The following is a 24,901-nucleotide window of genomic DNA, read 5'->3' as shown; positions in this document are numbered from 1 at the left end:
AATGGGCTCTTGCATTCACCGTTTCCGTTGTATTATTCAATACTAACTTCATCTGCTAGTTTATTCTACATAAGAAAATGCCTGGCATTTGTTTTGATATTAGATCACAATTAATTTATTAAAACAATTATATTTCGTAAGCATCATTCATGAATAAATTTATACTTAATATGAACAAAATCTGCCTAAAAGTTACGCCTAAATCACACAGATAGTATACTCAAGACCACTTTTTCGGTACGCATACCAAGAATGCTGAAAACGTGAATAATAATGGAAGGAAAATATTTCAGTAGTTGCATAACTTTTTTTTAACTGTTACAGAGCGTTTGCACCCATATATTTGAGATTGCACTATACCAAAAAAGTTTTTTCTATGTTCTTTTCTTGCAGGTGTTAGATCAAGTTTTTTGAATGAACCATTTTCATGAAGAATGGTATTATAAAAAACGGAGTATTGTTGTTGGCAGTCAAAGTGCATTCATCAAATTTTAAGCCAGTAGTTTATTTTCTGATTTCAGTATTGCTTCTTCGTTTTGTGATGCATTCTTCTAGTTCTTTGGTACTTTCGAAATCTTTCTGTTCCATCATATCAACAATCATTTTTTCTATGAACCTCTCTTATTGTCATATAGCTATCACAAGGTACGTGGAAAGTGGTTTTCCATGCAGCAGACTCAATGTATCCAAAATCTGCTTTGTTAGGTAGGTATGACTGCCCTGACACAAGAAACTTTTTGTCACACGTTTCACAAGTTCGGATTAAAACTAAGTTTTTCATCCATGTGAGAAACACTCTTATACTGTATTAAGATTTTGTTCACCACATGAATCAGTGTTAGCAATAACGTGTTTATCAGCAGAATTCCTACCTTTATTAGTCGAACAAGAAGATATCTTTTGTGAGCCTCTTAATGCAACGTTTTCATTCCAGATGTACATGAAAAACTTTCCAATCGACAAATCACGACAACCCAGACTGAAGCAAATACATGTTACACTTACAGTACGCTACTGAGGCAGGAAACACAAGTGCTTTCTGTAAATCAAATTCCTCGTCTGATGCAGCTCCGTGCTTCATCTAATATGATATGATATGATATATATATTTCTCAAAATCTTCACTCCTGTTGGCCCTTCACATTACCTTCATCTTATATATTGCACATCTCATTTCTGACGAGTATTCTTGAAAGATGTGTGGAAGTACAAATTTTCTTTGCTTAAAATATTTCTGCAAATCTGTTTCTTAACATACGGTAAATTTTGTGACTCACAAAACTAGATATACAACCTATACATCTTTGCAACATTCAGAATGAGAGATAAAGGTTATTTTTACAAGTACCTAGAGTCTACAGCAATTCGGAAGGTGATAGTCTGCTAGCATTTGCGTCGAGAGAGACAGATAGAGAGGGCAAGGCAGCGTACAACATTGCCACATCATACTGCAATATAAATAGCGCTGGAGAGAATTTAAATTATCAAAAGACAATAATGACCTTAGCCATTGATTACTGTAAGCATGACACCAAACAAACCCTCTTTCCTTCACTAACAATATTCTTGCACGGTTCTCAATCCCACACCACATGCTTCTGCAGTCGTTCCTTGCACGTTGGCAACATTGCAGCCAGCATCAAGATGGCCAGCAGCATTCTGCTCATCAACGTTTTTAAAATAATTACACACTTTAAACACTATTTTCCGCACCTGCCTGTGCAATACTTGTCTTTTTACAGTCTCTCCTTCCATTTATTTATCTTACACACACATGGTAAATGTTAGTTTTACTTATTCAATGTATTGAAACACTCACATGCGAACAGACGAACTCGGAAAGTACTTGTTACAAACTGATTCTGATTGGTTCTATTGCACAAGCTTGTGACGTCACATGCCAGAAAGGCTACAGCGCATATAGCAGCTGACTGCCTTCCGAAATGCCGTCTAGTCTAGTACACTAACTTTGATAAAATGAGAAAGAGAGTATAATAGTCTATGCTTCCTCCTTATCAGCTGGCATTTTACTCGCTGCTAGTGCATTTCGTCTAAGGTCCTTTCTAGCTTGCTTTCTCAAGTTTTCCTTTGCAAGCGCATGCCATTGATATGCCAAATGTGTACCAAAAAAGTGGACCTTGCATATCGTTATGCTTTCCTTAACAACTGTCATACAATACAACAACAAGGTATATCTTTTCCCAGAATGAGGATCTCAACGGCACCTTATCTGGACAAGACATCTTTCTACAAGGCTTCATAGATAATTGTTTTGTTGAGTGTAATTCCCATCCTCCAGAAACTGTCAAAAAATGTGTAGTGTGATTGTTCTGATATTTTCTCGACACAATTTTTGGAACAATTTTACAGTAAAACCCCGATTATCCGTCACCCTATTAACCGATTGATGGATTAACCGACTGTCTTTCTCGCCCTCCTTTTTCTTTCCTTTTTTTTTATTTTTTGCTACAGAAACATATGAAGTACTATTGTACGATATATTAGTACCAGTTCCTTTTTTTTTTTTCTAGAGAATGTTATTACAAGCCTTGACACTTAAACAGTATGGTCTACTCTTCGGGTACAACTTCTGTTCGTACTGTACAATTTCTACTGTATGTAAAATATATTCCATGAGTGCTAAAGGAAACTTGTTGTGCTAAGTACATAAAAAAGTGCAACTGTGGCTCATCTCGTATCAGAATACAAGACTGATGTTACAATTATTTTGCGAGAATTAATAAAAATCAACAATAAAATGTATAAAGTACTTAAACCTACAACACGAGACCTGTACTATTCCTATCTTTCCACTGGCATCCATTACAAGGAATTTCCTTGCCCCTTAAAAACCAGTCGTTGACAACCAGACTTGAATGAGAGAAATACTGATTCACTACCTAGCGTGTTAAATACAAGAGCATGGAGGAAATTTAAAAAGTTCAATTACTATCCACTTAATTTACGAAAATATTTTATGATATGGATTATCCGATTTTTTCGATTAACCGTTCAGTTCATCCCCTTCATTACCACGGATAATGGAGGTTCTACTGTAGTTCTTTCAAACATTTTTTAATCAATTTGTTCCCCCCTACTGAAACTTAGTTATTTTCCTTTAATTATACTCCTTCTCCTAACATTCCTGGTCCTTTTCCAACTCTGTAGAGCAGGTCTACACTAAGAATCATTCAGCATAACTGTTTCATTTGATTCTAAGAAGTAGTGTGTACAAATAATTATAATAACTTTCGAATTGTAAATAGGTCAATACTACTATTCTAAAGATAATTATATTTTGAGGCTAAAATTTTAATTGGTATGTATTATTCATTACCACTAGTCTATTCTAATTTATCAATAAATAGCATATCCCAACTGTGTGTGCTTTTGTTTGTGTTCACTACAAGTTCACGGAGCTGTAGTCAATATGATGGCGTCCATGTCTGAGAGCACGAATCTTCAGAAAAAAAAAAGTGAAAACTGCTATAGAATGGGTAATAAGTGAAAATTGTGCAGAAACAATGGAAAGTCGTAATTTAACATAAAATAAGAGTGGTTTCGGGGGTGAGGGGAGACATGAATTGTTAGAAGTGCTGTAACTGTTCTGATTCTGATGATAGTATTATTTTACTCATTTAAAAAAATGGAGTCTGCAAGAGTCAGAAGTTTAGTATAGCAACACCGTAACATAATCTTCAACAAGAAAAGGCCAAAACATTTTTTTTTTTTGTGTCCACTAATGAAACTCATGAGACATTTCTGAAGTTTCGGATTTCAAAAATATTAATGAAGTCAAATTTAAGAATTCACAACATCTGGCTTTCACTGTCAAGAATATTGCAATGAGAAAACATGATGACAGGCTTCATGACGATTACTTCCTTCTGATCTTTACAAAATGAAAAGAAATACATCAACATCAATTAAAACTCAGCAATATCAAAGCACCTACATTTCACAACAGGTAACCCTGTTTGACATAAATGTATGCAAGAAATCATTTGCAACGTCTTGTGTAATAACAAAAAATATGAAATGCATTATATGGAACTTATAAACTGCAAATTCGCGCAAATAGATGTTATGGCATATCCTCAAAAAAAATGTATTCCATTTACATGAAAACACCGTCTTGTCTTGTTTAGATCTTCCAAGAGAAAACATAAAAGCATGGCATTCAAAAAGCACAATCACATATCACAACACAGTACAATGTAAATAAGCAGATTCACTGTTGAGAAGTGATTCTTGCCACAGTATGTAGGTATTAGCCTTCAATTTACGACAGCATTTAGCAACATAGATTTAAACCCTCTAATATGGGATCTTGTTTTTTATTTAATCTTGCACATATAATTAACGATCTGTTGAACCTACTATATACAGAGAAAATATTTTAAAAAGTCACTTGGCCAGGTTTTGTGAACTGATACAAATTTCATACTCCTTCCATGAAAGAGGTTAATTATTGCTGGTCTGGTTTGAACCCTTGTGCATACGCCGCAACATTTTAATATTTCTTGTATAGCCAGAGTCCTACTTTCTTTGCTGTGACCTTTGAAGTTGGTACAGTGGTAGGACAACTGCTCTAATAATGAAGGTGATTACATGAGAGAGAAAAAATGTGAAAGTAAAATTATAATAACAAAAGTGATACACCCACTGCACGTGTATGATTGTAACCCATACACATTTGCCTGTTCAGCAAGAGCAAGAAACATCTGGCCAGTGAATTTAGTCTATAGTCCCACAAAGTTTTATTGTCTGCTTACTCCCATTCTTGCTTTCCACGAACAAAATATTTTCCAAGATTAATTTGTATAATTTTGGTAATTACGAAACAATGGCAACAGATAAAAAGAAATTCTACCTTTAATCATTAACGACATTAAATCTCAGAAATAGTAAACAAATTACTTCTGAAACCTATAGTTGTTAGTCATTCCTATTATGATATAACAGATGTTTTATCTAAAAGAGTGCATTGGTATGGCTGCTAACTTGGAATAATCACAACAATCATTAGATAAGAGCAGAAAGTGTTTTGTTTCATGTATCGAACTGAACACAAGTGTTTCAAAAAGATGCTTACTAGGCACACTGACATGTATGCATCTAGACCAAACTACAAGACACAAATTGACAACGTATTGAATTATTAATCATTTACATCACGTGTTAAGATTTGCCAGAATTTTCAAGCTTATTACCAATTAAGTAAGCTTAGAATTTACTTACTAAATAAACTTAAAACAGATTTTCTTAGGTCAGTAAAACATATCTGCCATTCGGTTCAAAATTTCATCAGTATAACGATAACCTTCACCAATTTACAGCACACCCTCTAGCAATAACCTATACAGACTATATAACAGCAGCAATAAAAGAAAAGAGGAATGTGGAAAAGCATCACCATGATTTATGATCAGTATGCAAAAAACTTCACATATTAAGTACAATTAATTTATGCTTCAGTAAGATGTTCAAATTTAATTCTTCTAGAATTCCTTTGACCCTCACTGAAGTCATACATAAGCACATAAAAAAGAAACATATAGGAAGGGAACATTCTAACAGAATAAAACAGGTGACAAGCATCCAGTGAGGTATGTATAAGAAAATACATAACTAAGAAATGCTAAAATCTAAACTGGTCCTCTGCATCACCTTAAACTCAACTGAAGACAGATGTGAGTGTTCTTGTACTGAGAGAATAAAGGCATTTCCATTTCTTATCACCAAAAACTTGCACCTACTTATCCTAAAGCATTCATTTCGCATATATACACTCTCACTCACACGGACATGGAACCAAGGTCACATCATATTAATAATACAAAAAGGAGCCAGTGCGCTCACAGTGGTGTGAAAATGGAATCAAACACAAATTATGAACATGAATGGGATATAAATTTAAATACACTAAATTGTTCTGTATTTTGTACGAGCTGAACTGTTAAGAGTATTTTACTGGTAGTATTCTCATAAAGTAAAATGTTAAAGTATACTACTAATTGTATTTACTAATGTTGGGTAAGCCAGATTTGACCTCCAATGTGAGTCAAGCATGTAGCCACAAGCAGCCAACTCTTGCTTCTACTTGTGTTTGTATTTCCAAGTAAAAGTACTCCAATCTCAGCTTCTTCCACTAAAAGGTACTAGCACTTATATTTTTTGTATTCACAAGATTTTCATCTATCTTTTAAATATCCAGTGTCAGTGATATTGGTAATAGCAATATGGATATTTCAGAAAGAAGAGACCAAGGATTCAAAATGAATTACCAGACATTCGCCTTGAATTTAGAGGAGAACTCTGAAGAAACCATCAGGTAATTAGTCCAAGGAGCTCTTGGACCTACACCCGAGTTCAGCCTCACATTAGGAGACTAGCTCCTTACCTCTGAGCTACTCTCCACTCAAAACAAATTATTTCTGCACCAGTTATTTATAATCACTCAAGTTAACATTTCGCACTCTATCTGTTTTAAATACAACAATTTTATATATACAGTCAACTCTGAATATAGTGAACTCTGTTATAGTGAACCTAAACTGTTGGTCCAAACCCGCATACATTAAAAAGTACACTAATATTTCCATTCATAGTGAACTCTCACTACAGTTATAGTGAATCTAAATCAAGAAATTCCAAGAAAATGTTGCAATTTTAAAATGACATAAGGTAATTTATGAAAACCCTTTCTCATATAAACTTCCAAGAATATGTTCAGAACAACATTTCAAACCTGCCACTCCTTAAGTACACTGAAAGACAAAGAAATAATCTCTTCAGCGACCTCCACAGCTTGAAACATATCTGTGGCCAGGAGGAAGAAGGTCTTGCGTAAAAATTTTGTACTTTTCAGGAGAGCAGTAGAAAGCTTGAAATTGGTGTCAATTATGGAGTTATTTTAATTAAGAGATTTTTCCTGCATATGATTTGTTTATAATGCTTCTGAAATAGGTAATGTTGCTCATTTAACAATTTTCTTGATTATTTCCAAAAATAGTCGCACTTAAGCCCTTTTAAGACTACAACCTTAACTGAGAAGAAGGGACTATTTAAACATAAGACCTTTTTCATATCAAAATAAATTGAAAATGTAAATTATTATGAATACAAAACAATATAGGACTGTTTACCTGGTGCTTAAAGTTTTAAAAGGAAAGGGCATCAGTATGTAATAAAATGGCTAAAATACAAGTTAGACCTTTTTAATAGGGAAGCATGAAAAGTAAACATGTGATGTTTGTAAGGAATAAAGTATTAAATATTCTTAAGTCCTTTATTCTGTGTGTGCTCAATTCAAAAAGTACTTAGGACATTTGGTAATGTTCTATAAATCCAGTCAAGAGTCTTATTTGACTTAACCGATTTACCATATTGTAGGGAATTGTTTCTGCTCTCAGAATATATAAAAATCTCATTTTCACAAAAAATTGACTAAAGACCTTTTTCCTCCCGGCCACAGATATAATGTACGCAGTGAAGGATGAAGGAAGAATTAGTACTGATTTCTTTAAAAGAGGCTATTGGAAGAACACAAAGAGAATGTATTTCCTTTTGTAAAGGACAGGACAGAGATGACCAAAGGGTTACAGTACAAAGGTTCTGACCCTCCCTCCCCAATCTTTGTAAAAGTGAACCCGGGGAAATTCCAAGATCGAGTACATAGTAAGCATACTAACCATATCTCCCTAATTAGCAGAAAGGGTGCAAAGTCCGTCAGTGTTTACTGCCTACATGGTCAGATTAGATTCAAGTTTTGAACTGTGAACAACAGGATGTCAAAGCATGCAGTGTTTATGTTGCAAAATAAAGCAAATATTACTAATATTGAACGTAATCTGTTCGAAAAGGACATTAATACTGTATGTATAGCAATGTCAGTAATATAAAAACAGGTAATCTGTTCGAAAAGGACATTAATACTGTATGTATAGCAATGTCAGTAATATAAAAACAGACACTTCAGTTTTAATGAATCTCAGATATATGCTGATCCACAGAGGTTTACTATAACCGGAATTGACTGTACTTCATTTTATTATTTGTGCTTTCATATTAGGAATATTAAATTAGTGTTTACACACAAGTGCTGCAATCAAACCTTCAAGCATTTAATGAAGGCATTTCAATCTGCATCATAAAAAGACCACTGTATGTTCAATTTCAAGATTGGAAAACACAAATTTCCTTCTTGAAAGATCAAATCTAGCTAGCCCTACTTTATACTACCTATAACTAAAGAAGTTTTTTTTTAACAGTACAGAGTAGTTAGATATTTAGATATATAATTATAAACTATATTCATAAAGCAAAAAAACAATGTCACTGAAACTGAATACAGATGTACCATCCACCTTCAAACAAAAATCTGCTGAAAACCAAATCCAGTATGAGACAAACATTACACTCATGCAATGATATTACCAATAGTTCTAATCAGGCCATATACCGCAAGGCAAGAGGTTACAACTGTCTATCCCCCATATTTCTGAATTAACAAAAGGATGTTAAATAACAGAGTAAGAAATTTTAATCTATAGTATTATTTAACAAACCATTAAGAATTAAAATATGAAGATCTTTCTTCTCAACTTTACAGATCAATTTTAAGTTCAACCTAGGTACACGAAATGGTGGTCCAATGATATGGTATTAGATGTCACAGGATCTCCAAGAAAACGAAGGACACTTCCCAAGTGGGATTCGAACCCATATTCATGGCTGCACGAAGCATGGCTAACGAAACACAGGTATCATTAATTTAATCTGTGATAAGACATCCCATAGACTAGAAGGGCATGGCCAACCAGACAACTGATGGCCTCATGCCTCAGGAAAGGTAATGATCATCCAACCAACCAGTATGGCATAACGAGCAGTCAGTACAATGATCCCTCCAGCAGTTAGAACATACGTCGTCTACCTAACAAGTATTAGGCCAAGTGGCCTGTTACGGTCTCAAACTAGAATTTTCAGTCCATCTCTTCTTTGGACGGCCTAGAGATCTTTTGCCATACGGATGGTAATGAAACAGTGCTTTTGGAATTCTGCATCGATCTATTCGTTCGAGATGACCCTTCCACTGAAGTTGATATTTGCTGGTGAACTGCATAATGGGTTCTATTTTAAGTTCTTGCATTATGTCCTCATTTTTTTACGATCCCAGCGAGTATATCCAGCTGTTGCTCTCATAAACCTCAACTCACTTGCTGTTATTCTACTGACATCTTTATTCTTCACAGTCCACGCTTCGCTACCATAGCTTAATACTGGCTGTGCTAAGGTTTTATACAAGCCTATTCTTGTGTGTCTTTGTACTAGTGAAGGTTTCATGATTTTATTAATGATCACCATTGTTTTATTATATTTACATATTTTTTCAGCAATATCTACTTCATCATAAGGTGATAATGTATAGCCAAGGTAAGTGAAGGTATTTACTCTTTCTATTATTTTATTATTCAAACAGATTTTACTTGGTACAGGGAATTTCCAACAAAATGACATGATTTTCGTTTTTCAATATTAATTTCCATGTTATATTTTTCACTGACCATATTTAAATTGTATACTGAATATTGTAAATTATCTTCAGTTGATGCCATGAGAACTAAATCATCAGCGAAAAGTAAAGCATCAAGCTGCAAATTTCGATTAATTGGAATAAATCCATGGCGTGTCTGTCACCAATCTTGAATGAATCTATTTATATATATAATAAACAGAAGTAGTGAAAGGCCACAGCCTTGTCATACTCCACTATAAATGGGTCGCCACTGTGAAAGTTTATTGTTGCTTCGAATTGCTATAATGGTTGTTTTATATATGTTGTAAATATTTTGTATAATCTGTTGAGGCACTTGATCATCTGCCAAAATCTGAAGTAATTTATTCCAATTAACTTCATCATATTACCGTTTATAATCCCCAGCTGTGCAATTGAGGGATTTGCCAGAAGGACACACACGCACCAATAACAAACTGAGATATTCACATCTGAAGACTGCAATTAATTATGATATAGAATGTTACACTTACAGAACTCCGCACTACATTTAGTTTTAGCAAATGTCAAATTTTGGGAGTAATCAAATTCAAAAGTCTACTAGAGGAGTTTAATCTTCTTTTGCCTAATGAATCAACTCGTTCTTCAAATTGCAATCCTGTACACTTTTGCTTTCTTCTTATGTTCTTGTAGTTGTCTTTGCAAGGGTCCTCAGCTAATTTTTTCATACAAGATATGCAAAAATCGTAATTGTTTTCAGTTTTTAAAAGCTGTAAAGGCACTTCTTGGTAATAACTAAAATAAGTGGAATACTTCATTTTTAGGTCATTTCTGGTCTTCTCCTTATATATCTGATAAAAATAGACTCAGTGGAATGACTTTTGGTTGTAGAAGGTTGTCAAATGTTCATCTAATATAGTTTCCATGCATTTTCTTTTAGTTCGTGCAGCCTGTCGTTTTGTGAACCTCTTTTCTCGGCAAATAAGTCATGATTTAGGAGATTACTTTGAGTAATGTGTATTATTTTGCTGAAACTTCGTACACCTGCAAAATCATCTTTTTTACATAACCTGAAAATGTTATGTTTTATTTAACGATGCTCGCAACTGCAGAGGTTATATCAGCGTCACCGGATGTGTCAGAATTTTGTCCCCCAGGAGTTCTTTTACATGCCAGTAAATCTACTGATATGAGCCTTTCGCATTTAAGCACACTTAAGTGACATCGACCTGGCCTAGGATCGAACCCGCAACCTTGGGCATAGAAGGCCAGCCATTACCTGAATATTCATACCATCATGTGATAAGAAATATTTCCAGATATGTAATCGCTGCCATTCAGGATTCTCCATCACCTTACGTTTAAACGTAATTCCACATCTTTGCATACATCTCGCTAATTCACTATTTTGCACAGATTTGTCTCTAGTATTTTAGAAAACTTCAAAACTTAACTCTTTAATAAGGGACAGGACTTTTGACTACAAGTGTTTCAGTGCTGTACAATCTAGAATAAAGCAATCAAAACAAAAATAAAAGAGTACAGTTTTCACTACGATTTAAAGCATCCTCCCGAAAAAGGAAACAAAGACGTATGTGCCCTTTTCACAACAAATCCCTCAATTAGCGTATTTTCACTACTCTCATTGTTAACTATATTTTTAAGGTATATCGGTGTTACTATTGGAAAAAGTAGTATCAAATTACAAGGAATTAAACATTGGTGGTTTTTGCCCATATAAAAGAACATCAGTGTTACTATTGGTAAAAGTAGTAACAAAGAACAAGGAACTAAACATTGGTGGTTTTTGTCCATATAAAAGAACATTGGTGTTACTATTGGTAAAAGTAGTATCAAAGAACAAGGAACTAAACATTGGTGGTTTTTGCCCATATAAAAGAACATCGGTGTTACTATTGGTAAAAGTAGTATCAAAGAACAAGGAACTTAAACATTGGTGCCTATATAAAAGAACATTATTACTTTGCAATTTATAATTTAACAGAAGCAGATATTAATTTCTCATTCCTTAAACCAAACACCCATTTCACAGCTTTAAACAGTTTTTATGAATGTCACAATTAAGAAAGCCATAAAAGATTAGCTTCATTCCAACACTGAACACCAACAACTAACAAGAGGAAGTTGCAATGGAATTGTGAATACTTTAATGAAATTGCATGAAATTGTAGGGTTTAAAACAATGTTGTCAGATTTCATAAGCACGCACATGTCTTATATAAAAAAAAACGCTTGATTTAACAGATACACACTGTAGTATAGAATAGGACCCCATTTTTTAACTGTACATCCAGCTTTTTCTCCTTCCTTTATTTTCTACTGTCAAATATATTTTTACATCATAATACTGATGATTTTCTAGAGAATTTTAGATACTTTGAAAACTATACCATGCAGGTATACAGGATATTACAAGACGAAGTTACAAATACATTCTGAAGGGGAGAAAGTGGTCAACCTTACAAATAAACTGAAAGTATTACACATCAGAAGACACCAACAGCTAGTTTCACCAACCATGATCATGTGAAGATAAATGTCAAATGCATTAACTGTCAATGTTCTTATAACATTCATAATATAACATGTCAAATCAATGGGTGTATTTAAGTGTAGGATTTCAGATCTCGAAACAGGCTAATTATAATTAAACTGTTGAAGAATTATAGTTGACATGAAAGTAAAGAATACTATAATACCTACAAATTTCAGAAATATTTTTTTGCAAATCCACAATTAATTATGCTGCAATGTGGTATTTAAAAAGTCTAGAAAATGTACGACCAGAAAAAATGCTTTTAAAAAATGGCACATGGGTGACATATGCCAATTTTTCATTAAGTATTACAAGTTTCATAAAAATTCGAATCTTTTATCATATTTTGTGCGAGATCGTGCGTATTTGCTTGTTTTCCGCACAGAAACAATACGCGGTAAGAGTGAAATACCATATTCAGTATTCCCAACCTAACACACACAACAATTTCCCTCTTCTTACCGCTTAAGCGCGACATTCATTTTACTGCTTTAGGCTTTTAACATATTATTTTTAGAGTCGTTTAACATAGTAATAATTATAAATTGGAAACTTACCACTGCAATTTCATCTAAATTGCACTGTTAATTATTGCTTTTAAATATTTGCAAAAATTAAGTAAAGTCTACTACTCCACGAAACTTATTGCATTCCTGATACAAGTAACATTAAGGAAGCCGTGAAATAATCAACAAGATTCCACATGCCGATGTTATTACTGCAATATGTTATATAAATAATATTGTTAAAATATTAAAATGAAAAATAAATCATTACATAACCTTACCGTTTGTTTTAAGTTCGCATTTATAGACTGGGAGGAAAAAAAAAGACAGACGTATATCACGGCCTGCTGGAGTATAGTAAACACATAAAACATTTTATAGCAACAATGTTGAAGAAAGATATTAAGTTTTCCGAAGTTGCCGTCATTAAACAGAAACCAACATGGAGATTTCATTGCAACTAATTAGAAATTCGTCTTTCAGGTATGCATAAAATAATGCACGATACACGAGCAGTATGTTTGTTTTCATGTTCTCGGAAATTAAAAAAGCTCAACTACGTTTCGCTTTTTCAATCTTTTCCTCGAACATGAAAACGTCAACATACCGCTCTTGTAACATATATTACTATTCTTGAGTAATCATTTATGAAACAACACACAGAAGAAATCACTTACCACATATCCGAACAACCTAAGTTTCATATTTTGGATTATATTGGAATATATATAAATTCCTTATAACCACAAAAGCAGGATATTTGGCTTAGTTTATAAATTGTACAACTTAAATAAACAATTAATTTTGCACAAATATACATAATCATTTACACGAACTGTAAACCTATTGTGATCATTTATAATATTGTTGTTCCATTTATGAAAATCGGCATTTCAGATTCACAGATGCTGGAATCAGAAATTTATAACAAGGCTCCTTCTTGATACTTTAGAAGTTCTCTCAAGGGAACATGTTCTCAATGCTCGCAACAATACAATTAGGGGGCAAGAGGCAATCCCTTCTTCCTGCTAAGCAGTACGGGTTGGTGATAAACTTGCAATGACAAGTAGAAATAATCATTTCTGAGTACAAATGTGTGCTTTTTATTTAAAACAGAAGTGCATTATATTTCATATTCATTGTTCTTGAATTAACTACGTAACTTGAAACTTATTTTTTTCCAGCATCACAGTACAATAATTCGTACAATGACAAGAGTTCAAAAGAAATAGTGAATGTTATTTATTATGAGAAAATCTACAGTAACGAATTTCTATTTAAACATGTCATATTACATATTAGGGCAAATTTTAACACAAACTATAATATCCTACCTGTAAAAATAGGTAACTTACTAGTTCACAACTGCAATCGATATTTTTCACATTTCACTTTGTAACTAACTTTGTTGTACAAGTACCTTCTCCAGGAGTCCTTTTGTTTTAATTGTGTCTGTATTTCCTAAGTAAAATTATCACTGCCTTCTCATTATGCTCGATATTACATCCTTTCTTTATGAATTCTTTCCCAGTTTTATATCCGTTCAAATTTTTAGTTATTTAATGGTGCTCTATCAATTACTACGTTATTTACCATCAATAGAACAATTTGTGATAGTGAGATGGTGTTTGGTGAAATGAGACCGAAGATTTTCCACAGGATTGCCTTACAATTAGAGGAAACTCCCTGTTAAAAAAAAAAACCAATCAGGTAATCAGCCCAAGCAGAGCTTCGGATCAACAATGCCTTAATCCTGGAGTTACGCTTGTGACATTCGATAATTCTCATTAATTGTATTTCTGTGACTCTCACCAAAGGAAGAATTTATTTCCAACAAATGTTTGGTACACAATATGACCAACATGTTAGGACATTTCTACATCAATAATATTTGCTTTTATATAAGAGTCATCGTAGTCTTGCTATATATATATATATATATATATATATATATATATATATATATATATATATATATATATATATATATATATATATATATATGAAGCAAGATTGTCAGACAGATCGTCAATTATTTGTTCTTATTTTAACAAGATATTAGAAAAATTGACAATAAATTGTTCATTTCACATTCATCAAGAAACACCCAACAAACGCTGGTGAAACTAGCTGTAAGTCTTATGCAATAAAAAGAGATTTATAATTCAATACTAAAATTTACAAAGAGCAACAGAAGAAATAAATAACAAGAAGTTTTGAGCATTGAAACCCCTACTGCCCATACCTGTGCAGTGCACAAATCTGAGTACATTTTCTTATCCCACTTCCAAAGATTACATGAAGATGGCATTTCCATGAATACAATTTGTTTCGCATTTGGTATCTTTTCTTTCAAATCCTATCGTGTTACTCGATATCTCACTCACTCAAAAGAATGCCAGACTTGTGTTTATTATCGTAATATAATGGGCACCCAAACGGTTTCATAATATACAAATTGAAGGCTAAACTATAAGCTTTTGTTTACCAATACCGGATGTTTTCATGGTGATGTTACAAACTTTCAAGGCTGGAGAAGGCCAAAAGCATCAATTTGAGATAAGAAATCTCGGTCTGGAAATGCTTCAGTCGAAAGTTATAAGATAAAACAGTTATCCTTAAGTTGCAGGAGGTATTGCAATAGTAGTAGAAGGGTAGGGAAACCCTTCAACATGTAGGCATACATCACAAGGGGAAAGTAAAGTCCAGTAAAACACTGTAGATGACGTGATTTGTATTTTGACATGGCTGCAGTGCAAATCGGAGTCACATGGTTATCATGGTCTAGTCATGGCCGTCTTGAAAATCGCCTAATATAAATGCACATTCAGGGTTCTAAAAATCAAAGGAATTCCTATATTAAACTCATGTTAAACATGCATTTATATATAAACTTGTTCAATGTTGGCCATGTTATGACTAAGAATGTGATGTTGCGCAATAGCCAGTCTTTCTAGTTAGCCATGTATTTTGACATGATCAGTCCTGAAGTTTGAGTGTTTTCAGCCTGTATTTGAATGTGCGCGTGCAAGAAGGTGACTTCTCCAAAAGGGCAAGTTTTCAGGAGAAGGTTAAAACTGATTTATTTTTGTACTTAATGCCAGTCAATGGTTACTGCAGTGGTCAATCCTCTCTTTCCTGCATATGTGTTTTTCACTGATGAAGCCTCTTTCTCTAGAGATGGGATGCTTAATAGTCGGAGCAGTAATGTATGGGCCAATGTGAATTCCTGCACTACACATGTAAGGAGCCATCAAATAAAGCTTTGCAGTAAACATGTGTACAGGCACAGTCAATGACAATAGGCCGTGTCTTCTTCTACTTCATGTAACAGCAGCAGTATACACTGTGTTTTTGAGAGACAAACTTCCCATGTTATTGCAACAATGTATCTGGGTTCAACATGATGGGGCCCCAAATCTTTTGCATATGATGCTCGTGAATACCTTAATCAGACATTTCTTAAAAACTGGATAGGAAAAGGAGGTACATTTCTTTGCTAGATCGTTTGCCTGATCTGACCCCATTTGATTTTTATCTTTTGGATTTGCGCAAAAAGTATTGTGAAACCTCTCCTTACGGACACCCCCATGATACGGACACTCCTCATATACGGACAGATTTGTATGTCCCAACTGAAATAATATAGAAATAATAATAATAATAATAATAATAATAATAATAATAATAATAATAATAATAATAATAATAATAAATTAAACTCTCGTTTACGGAAACTCACAGACACGGACAGCTGTTTCACAGTCCTAAAGCTTGCTTTACCTCCTAACTGCGGACTATTTGGAATTCAAGATCTAATGTGTTACAATAATGGAAAATTTAATTTTGAGAACTGTACAGAAATTCCTTAACATGAAACATAACATAAGGATCTTGTAGGCTACCACTAGCTAACCCTTGTTAGTTGGGAGCAGGTGGATAAACAAAGTCATAAAATTTAACCGGTCTGATAGGTCCAAGGTTTCCGCGATCGTGAAATTGTATTTGACACATGATGGGGTTAGTAGGATTATTCTCTTCACTTCTATCAGTTATTCTGTTTCGAGAGACATGGCACCTGAATTTAAAGGCTAAGTTGAAAACTGTAAATTACAGTACTGCATAACTGTAGACCTAGAATAAAATTGCATGGCACAGTACTGTATTTTCCTTTTTTCAGTTTTATCTACTGTAGTTCAAAGTTGCAAAGAATTTACTGTAGTACAGTATACTGTATTTAGAATTAAACTACAGTAACATATTTCATTTAAAGCGTGAAGTGATACATAATGCATATATTATAAATTTACTGTTAGACTGGAGAGCCTCCTTCCCAATAAAGGACACCTCCCAGATACGGACAGATTGTTACGTCCCTTCAATGTCCATAAATGAGGTTTCACTGTACCTACAAGACACCTGTAGAGAATGAAAAGGACCTCCTGGCAAAAATCCTAGTACCCTATGACACTATTAGAATAACTACAGAAATATGAGATCGGATGTGACAGAGCTTATTGTTGCATGGTTATCATACTTGCATCGAAGCTGGGGAATGTCACTTTGAACTGTTGTAAATGTAGTCTTCGAAACTTGATGATAATGTAATTATATATTAAATATTTAAGTTTTCTTATTCCACTTTAATAGGCATCCTAACTCTCAACTGAGGAATTTCTGAATTTCTCAAATTGATGCTTTTGCGCTTCTATCATCCCTGAAATTTGTAACATCACCAAGAAAACACACTGCACAAATGGATCCATTCAGTTTGATTTGGTACATACTACCATTTCTTAAAAATGTTTATGTACTTTTATGTCTGACACTTAAAATGTGTCTGCACCATATTTTCACAGTGACATAGTTACCACTTGCACAGAGAAATTGCTGGATGTCAAAGGGATGTCTCAATTCTTACTACTAAGAAAATAATTTCTAACGTATTATAGGCTTTATATTCATACTAAATGAAACATGAAATGCATCACTTCCCTACCATTTATCAAATATCATGTGGAACACATTACCGCTGAGAGCTTACAAGAAATCACGAAAAAGAAACAAAAGCCATATTAAGTGTTAAGTTTGAACTACTGGTTATCACATAACAAGAAACATTTCAAATATTCAATTCACTACATCCCAGTTTTCCATTTCTACAGAATATTTTGAGATGGGGTTAATAAGGTATTACAAAGGAAAATAGGTTAATTCTTTCAAAATGACTACAGATCACATTCATAAATAAGGCAGCAAACTACGCTCCCCTTGACTCATCTCAAATGAAATTTGTCATGTCAGCTCCCTATACACGTAGATTCCAGAACAATCATAATATACTTAGTTTTGAAAAAACTACACAACATAAAGATATCAACGTGGTACAAACAAATAAAAATTTGCACACAAAATTTAACACTTGGAAAGGAAGCTGGATGTAAATAAATGGTCGACAAAACATTCGTCAGAAATAAAAATTTTGACTCCATTTTCGTATTATTTGTGTATCATGGTGTTACCATTATAATACTAACTAGAAACGGAATGTTTGCATGGAGTGGTTTTATGTTAACCATTAAATGGTCACACAGCTACCAACAGATTTACGACACAAATTTAGAACTGTACATCATAAATATTGACAACTCTATGAAACACCACAACGTCACTGGCTCCATTACCACACCAATTCAGTCATGAAGTTAATGTACCCGACACCATCCTCGATCTTGCTACTCTATGACCGTTAACAGCTAGAACTCTTTGTAATTTTTATTACTTACGGCTACTATCCTATTATCAGCTCATCTAAGACAGGCTGGCCATTCACTGATTGTCTGGTCCACCAGGCTGGCCTCCATACCCTCCATAGCTTGGATAGTTGTACGGCTGTTGCTGGCCTGGTTGCTGTGGCGGTTGTGGCCCACCTAGAAAACAAGTTAATCAAATTTCGTTATTCTGCAGACATGAAACTTCCACCTACAGACACTTTCTGAAGGCAGAAGTGGAAAGCCTTACAGCCCAGAACTACCCAAAGTTGAACTTCAGTTTGTGTATGGCTCTAATTGTGGGATGAACATCAGTTAATGATTTTCGTCATGGCTCCTAACAATCGCAATAAAATTGATGAACCAAATACTGCCGATTTTGAAGCAATTCCATAAGAATTAGCACTGTGTACCAATCAGAGGAGGACATAAAGAGATGGTCATGTTTAAGCACTCTGGAATAAACAGCTGTTAGTGAATGCAAGACAGAAAAGAATGTCTGCTACTACGATCAAATTTCGCCTTCTTTCGATAAATTATCGTGGCTCAGGTTAAATGAGAGGAGAAAGTTACATTCCCTTTCTCTCTTATACCAAATTTTGCACACCTCTACTCCCTCTTACTTATCTGTCCGATTCCACAGTCTTTCTCAGTATCATAACTTAAATACTCGGTCACAATATGATAACACGCTAGAAATACCACTGCACACATCATCTCTTTATTCTTCGTCTTTCACTGTTGCTACTTCTCGTCACTGGAATTCTCTGCTGCCTGAAGTCAAGGGCTGCCTAACTTTAATTTCCTTTAAATGTAAATTAGAAAAATATCTTATGAGTTGCCAGACCTAACACGTTGCAAATATTTAATGGAATGTGTTCCACTGTATTTTTTTTTTTTTTGTTTCTTATTTTTATTATCTAAATCGTGTTTATTTATCACTTAACGCAAATATGTATCCCACTGTGTTGATTTTTTTTATTATTTCTGTGTACATTTTATTCAATTGTCGGTTTCTGGTTCAATTATCTAAATCCTACTTAATTGTAATCTAATACTAATATATATACTAATGTGTTTATTGAATTATCGGCTTCTGTTTTTATGTGATTCGTATTTGATTCTAACAACATTAATATGTATTTCGCTATGTTTATTTTTATTTTACGAGGTAAATTTTATGTAACTACCTCTTTTGATCTCATTGTGTACCTAAATTGTATCAGTATGTAATTACTTAATTCCGATCCAGTTTTATGTTCAACTGTGTAAGCTAGTTTATTCCTGGTTGAGTGTAAGAAGGCCTTACGACCTTAACGCTGCCAGGTTAAATAAAGCCATTATTATTATTATTATTATTATTATGTTCTGAAACATTATATCCTTTACGACAGGAGTTCTGATCAGTGGTAGAACACCTTGAGTAAAAAAGTTATATGGCAGCAAGAGGCTGCAAAATTAGGTAGAAAGAGGAAGTAATGTTTTTTGTACAAGGATTTGCTATAATATTTATGTTATACCATTATTTCTAAATATTGTAAAATTACTAGTTCTTATACAAATGGGAATAATGCAAAAATTTTATCTTGCAGCTCATTTTAATAACAGTGTGAAAACCAACAAATACATACAAAAAGACCAATAGATGAATATCAACATAAACACATAACAGCACAGATCATCGTTCTGATTGCTGGTGATGTTCGTCCAGTCATCACTGCCATAAACAAACTAAAACTTCAATGTGTAAGAGTGGGCAGTTTGTGCAAGTGGGGAGGACTTTGGACAGTACAGAAGATTTCAGACAAATGTGCTAAACATACAGTATTTACTCCCGTAACGGACGCATCCTAATTTTTCGTGTTAAAATATAAAAAAATTCCCCCCATAATAGACGCATCTCGTTTTAAACAAAGATCATTTTAATAATATCGAAAGTCGTAAGAGTGGATGTACTGCTTATGTTTAAATTCAAGTTTTTAAACAATAATGCATGGTACCAGTGAATGAGGAAAAGCTAGTGTTAATAATAATAAAGTGTCTTGTCTTACTGTCCCTTGTATTCTTTGTTATAAGTTATCATCTGTATATACAACTGCTGCTAACACTATCGATCATCGGAAGTGCAACGCAATCGATATATAAATTAGTCGCAGCCCATATATCAATATGTATTCTATCGATTATTTCAGCATTCAAGCTGGCACACCTTTAATACATTTTCCCCCCCCCCCCCCACTAAAATTTTTTTCTCGTATAAAGGACGCAACCTAGTTTTTTTTTTATATAAAAAAAAAGTGTGTCTATTACGCGGGTAAATACGGTATTTTGTTTTGTGTTCTTATACTGTACTATAACACAGGTACTATACATACAAAGTCAACTCCATTCCTATAATATAACCACCAGTCTTGAGAAATAGTTATGCATGACAGAAGCCTACCCATGTGTACTTACTTGCTGCATGCTGTGTTGCCATGTATGTCATGTAACAACTCCGGCCATCTACAGAAAGTGTACCAAAACAACGGTAACTATCATTGAGAAGATATATCTATATGGCTGGATGCCACCCTAACAGCAATGCACTTCAGCAAAGAGAAAATGACAATGCTTCAGCCAACTGGCATCAGTTTGCTTCGGTCTTCCTGTCATGGTAATAAAAGTCTATTCTGCATTAGATTTTAATTTTCCTCTAATTTTCATTCTGATGTAGTGTTCACATGTGCATTAAATATTACTCCGGAAGCTGATAAACGTGTAAATCCACTTGACAAAATATATTACACAAAGTGTACTAGCACTTTCAAACTCACCCTTGCAGTGCTAAGTGCGATACATGCTCAACTCATACTAATGACAAAAGATTCTGCTCGTGAGTTGGGCTTTGCCTAGTACAAAGATTGTTTGAAAAGACAGAATTTCTTTTAACGAGACCAGAATGTTACGTACTATTAAAATATAAAATTTATAGATTTGAGTTATTTCTTGAAAAACTTTTCCGAAAACCATTTCTTTCAGCCCTTCAGTACATGTGAAATGTATTACAGCTAGAATTTGAAACTGTTCCGCACTGATAAATCAGATTGTTGTGAATGAAATTATACAAAATATATCGATATAATTCTAACTATAGCTTTTGTACATATCTACCCTATCAACAGTAGGTAAAGCAATCATGAAAGGCATGGAGGTTGAGCTCAGCACTAGAATGAAGTGCACCTTGCTCTGATCACCTTTTATGCCTGAGAAAGATCCAGTACTCAATTTGACAGGAGACTGAGTGAACCCCATGGCTATTCTGGAAGTTTTGGCAAAAATAAAAACATCGCCATCACTCAGTATTGAACCTGGGACCTATCAATCTGTAGTCAGTTGCTCTACCAACTGAGCTACCCAGCTACTCCAGGATCAGTAGCATTCTATAAATATATGACAAAGTTAACTGTTAATGGGGTTATGTCGACAACTTTCCTCAAATTACGAAACAGCCAATAGACAAATATAAAAAATAAAGTTACTCATAGTAACAGTTAGTAAGGTGTGAAAACTTAGTATGAATGTTAAATCGATAAACAACAGTGCATAATCATAGAGAGAAATTGATTTTCAATCATCGTAAACATCCATCCAGTCATGTGACATGTAAGATAAGTTTATGCACTCAACTCACTTTGTCAGCAAAGCACACCAAAGTGAAGTGTCTATTCAATTCTTCGATAATTTTGAATTAAGCTTTACTTTGCAAGCTTACAGTTTGCATGAGCTAATTTTTTTTTCTTTCATTTTTTGTATTTGTACATATATGCAGTGGAGATGTAAGAAAGTGTGCAGAGAGTCCACACCTGTGGAGTAACTGTTAGAGCATCTGGCAGCGAAACCAGGTGGCCCGGATTCGATTCCCGGTCGGGACAAGTTACCTGGTTGAGGTTTTTTTTCCGGGGTTTTCCCTCAACCCAATATGAGCAAATGCTGGATAATTTTCGGTGCTGGATCCCGGACTCATTTCACCAGCATTATCCCTTTCATCTCATTCAGACACTAAATAACCTAAGATGTTGATAAACCGTCGTAAAATAACCTACTAAAAAGTGTGCAGATTGAAGGGAGATTTCGACATTGCCTCATTAACAGTTTCCTTGTAAGATATAAATTATTACATTTATAGTAGTTTGAAAACCACTATTTTAAAATCAAAGTCATTTAATGCAAGTGAATCTCTCGTATGTAGATTACATGTGCAATTTTGCAGAATTGGACGACTTTGTACCATTATCTCTTTTCTGAATAAACAAGTTATACCTATCCATACAGATATACCTTTACAATTCTTGCTAAGATTTGAAAGCGTTGACTTGTCATATGTTTCACAACACCATACAAATTGTCCTTTAAACAGTAGCTTCATCTTAAATGGATATTGATAATAACTGAAGTTAGTGAATAATTTTCTATTGCATATAATTATTCAATTTCAATCAATGACACCCTAATAATTAAAAATAATAGGACACAATCCTCTACACCTAACATTTAGTCAGCAATCTCGTCTCTTAATAGGGTAAAGAATTCTGTCCTATAAGTCACTTTACAAACTACACAACTTTACTCTCACTAAATTCAATGTAAAAAGAAATGTTTTCAACAAAATGTGGAAGGAAATGGGCTGCAGATGATGCCAGTATTTAACTTCATCTGTGAAGATCCCACGACTTTGCTTTATGCCCAGTAGAAACCAGGAAGCCTATCATGTTTCAGCTCCTAGCAAGCAACCAGGCAAATAATTGTCACTGACAAACAACAAGTCCATTCAAAACATCAATACATGCAAATTCCTTTTAGCAAAGAAGTCCTTTTGTTATAAAGGGCTTTCTTGTATGCAGTTTATTTTATTTTAGTAGGTTATTTTACGACGCTTTATCAACATCTTAGGTTATTTAGCGTCTGAATGAGATGAAGGTGATAATGCCAGTGAAATGAGTCCAGGGTCCAGCACCGAAAGTTACCCAACATTTGCTGATATTGGGTAGAGGGAAAACCCCAGAAAAAACCTCAACCAGGTAACTTGTCCCGACCGGGAATCGAACCCGGGCCATTGGTTTCGCGGCTAGACACGCTAACCGTTACTCCACAGGTGTGTACTGTATGCAGTTATTTGAAAATTTATGAACACAAAGTGGACAGAAAGAGAATTAAATTAACATCAAGATAACGATATAAAATATCCTATACTATATGACAGTATTATACACACTACTCATCCTCTCAATTTAGCTTATGCCTTCTGTTTATTTACCGAAGTACGTCTTTTGAAGGGTTTTTTTAAACTGGGGGGGGGGGGGGGGTCGACAACTTCAGTGCCATAAAAAGGAGGTTACAAAATAAAAATAACGTAACGCATACAAAAGAAATAAAAAATTTTCTGAGGGGGGGGGGGGGGAAGGACATATTACAAGCACACAATCATTCGAACACTACTAAAAGCTACTGTCCAAAGTACAATTTTTTTTTATGTTAGATCTATTTTATTTTTCATAAGTGTGTCCATATGTGGATGCTATGTTATGTTTTATTTAACGACGCTCGCAACTGCAGAGGTTATATCAGCGTCGCCGGATGTGCCGGAATTTTGTCCCGCAGGAGTTCTTTTACATGCCAGTAAATCTACTGACATGAGCCTGTCGCATTTAAGCACATCTATATGTGGATCCACATTGGAAACACAGAAAAACAAACAGATTTAAAATAACAGATAATTCATGTATATAATGTTCCATTCTCCCATGGACGAAAAGCCCTTTTATATAGGTAAGACATGGTGAAAAGGAGTAATACTTTCGAGGTTTATGTGAATAAAATTTTCATAATCCCTTTTCGTAATTTTCAAACAAGCCAAAACTTACCTAAATCTTCCAATACAAATTATAGTTGTAATGTTTCATAACCCATTCCACTTTTAGAACAGGCACTCATAAATAGTACATGTCCATGTTAGAACAAGTGAAGACTTGGGTAGGAGCGGTATACAGAGCAAATCGAAACTCTCATACCTCAACGTGTACAAATATTTTAACTTAAACACATCGTTATTAAGGCACCTAACAGTTTGAACTAGTCATTCATGTAAGTTTTTATTACTATTATTAAGTTCCAGCACGGAGTCGAAAAGTATTTTTTTTGTGTGAGGGGAGGGGGGGGGGGGTTTGCACAGATAAGAAATTTGAAAGCCTGGTTTACATTAACCTATTTGAATATTTTTGTTGTGTGTCACAAAAATTAATGAAAATTCAGTCACCTCTAAGGGTGTTCAATACTAATAAAAGAACAATTCTTGTATATTCGTAAATTTTATCTTCAAAATAGGCCTAAACATTTTGATAAAATGGGATTATCTACCATTTTCGAGCGTGGAAATGCGATTTAGCTAGTCTCATTTAGGGGGTTAAATAACCAGTTGCAGGGGGTTCCAATGTTAGAATATGTTTAATTTAGAATTCAGTTATTCTCAAACTCATGTGCAGTGATATCAACTTCAATGGTTTGCCAC

General features: G+C 34.1%; 1 protein-coding gene across 6 annotated transcripts in view; it reads right to left on the bottom strand.

Moving 5' to 3' along the window:
* Positions 1-24,901, bottom strand: part of Psi (P-element somatic inhibitor) — a 122,783-nt gene that overhangs the window by 6,046 nt on the left and 91,836 nt on the right. For all 6 annotated transcript variants that reach the window (XM_069820310.1, XM_069820316.1, XM_069820312.1 and 3 more), the window contains one exon: positions 18,370-18,513. In XM_069820310.1, the coding sequence (XP_069676411.1) occupies positions 18,413-18,513 (101 nt within the window). In that variant the 3' untranslated portion in view covers positions 18,370-18,412. The remainder of the gene's footprint in view (positions 1-18,369; positions 18,514-24,901) is intronic.

Source organism: Periplaneta americana, chromosome 3, assembly GCF_040183065.1.
Source record: "Periplaneta americana isolate PAMFEO1 chromosome 3, P.americana_PAMFEO1_priV1, whole genome shotgun sequence".
Classification (NCBI taxonomy): Eukaryota; Metazoa; Arthropoda; class Insecta; order Blattodea; family Blattidae; genus Periplaneta; species Periplaneta americana.
This window is presented reverse-complemented; position numbering and strand designations above follow the sequence as displayed.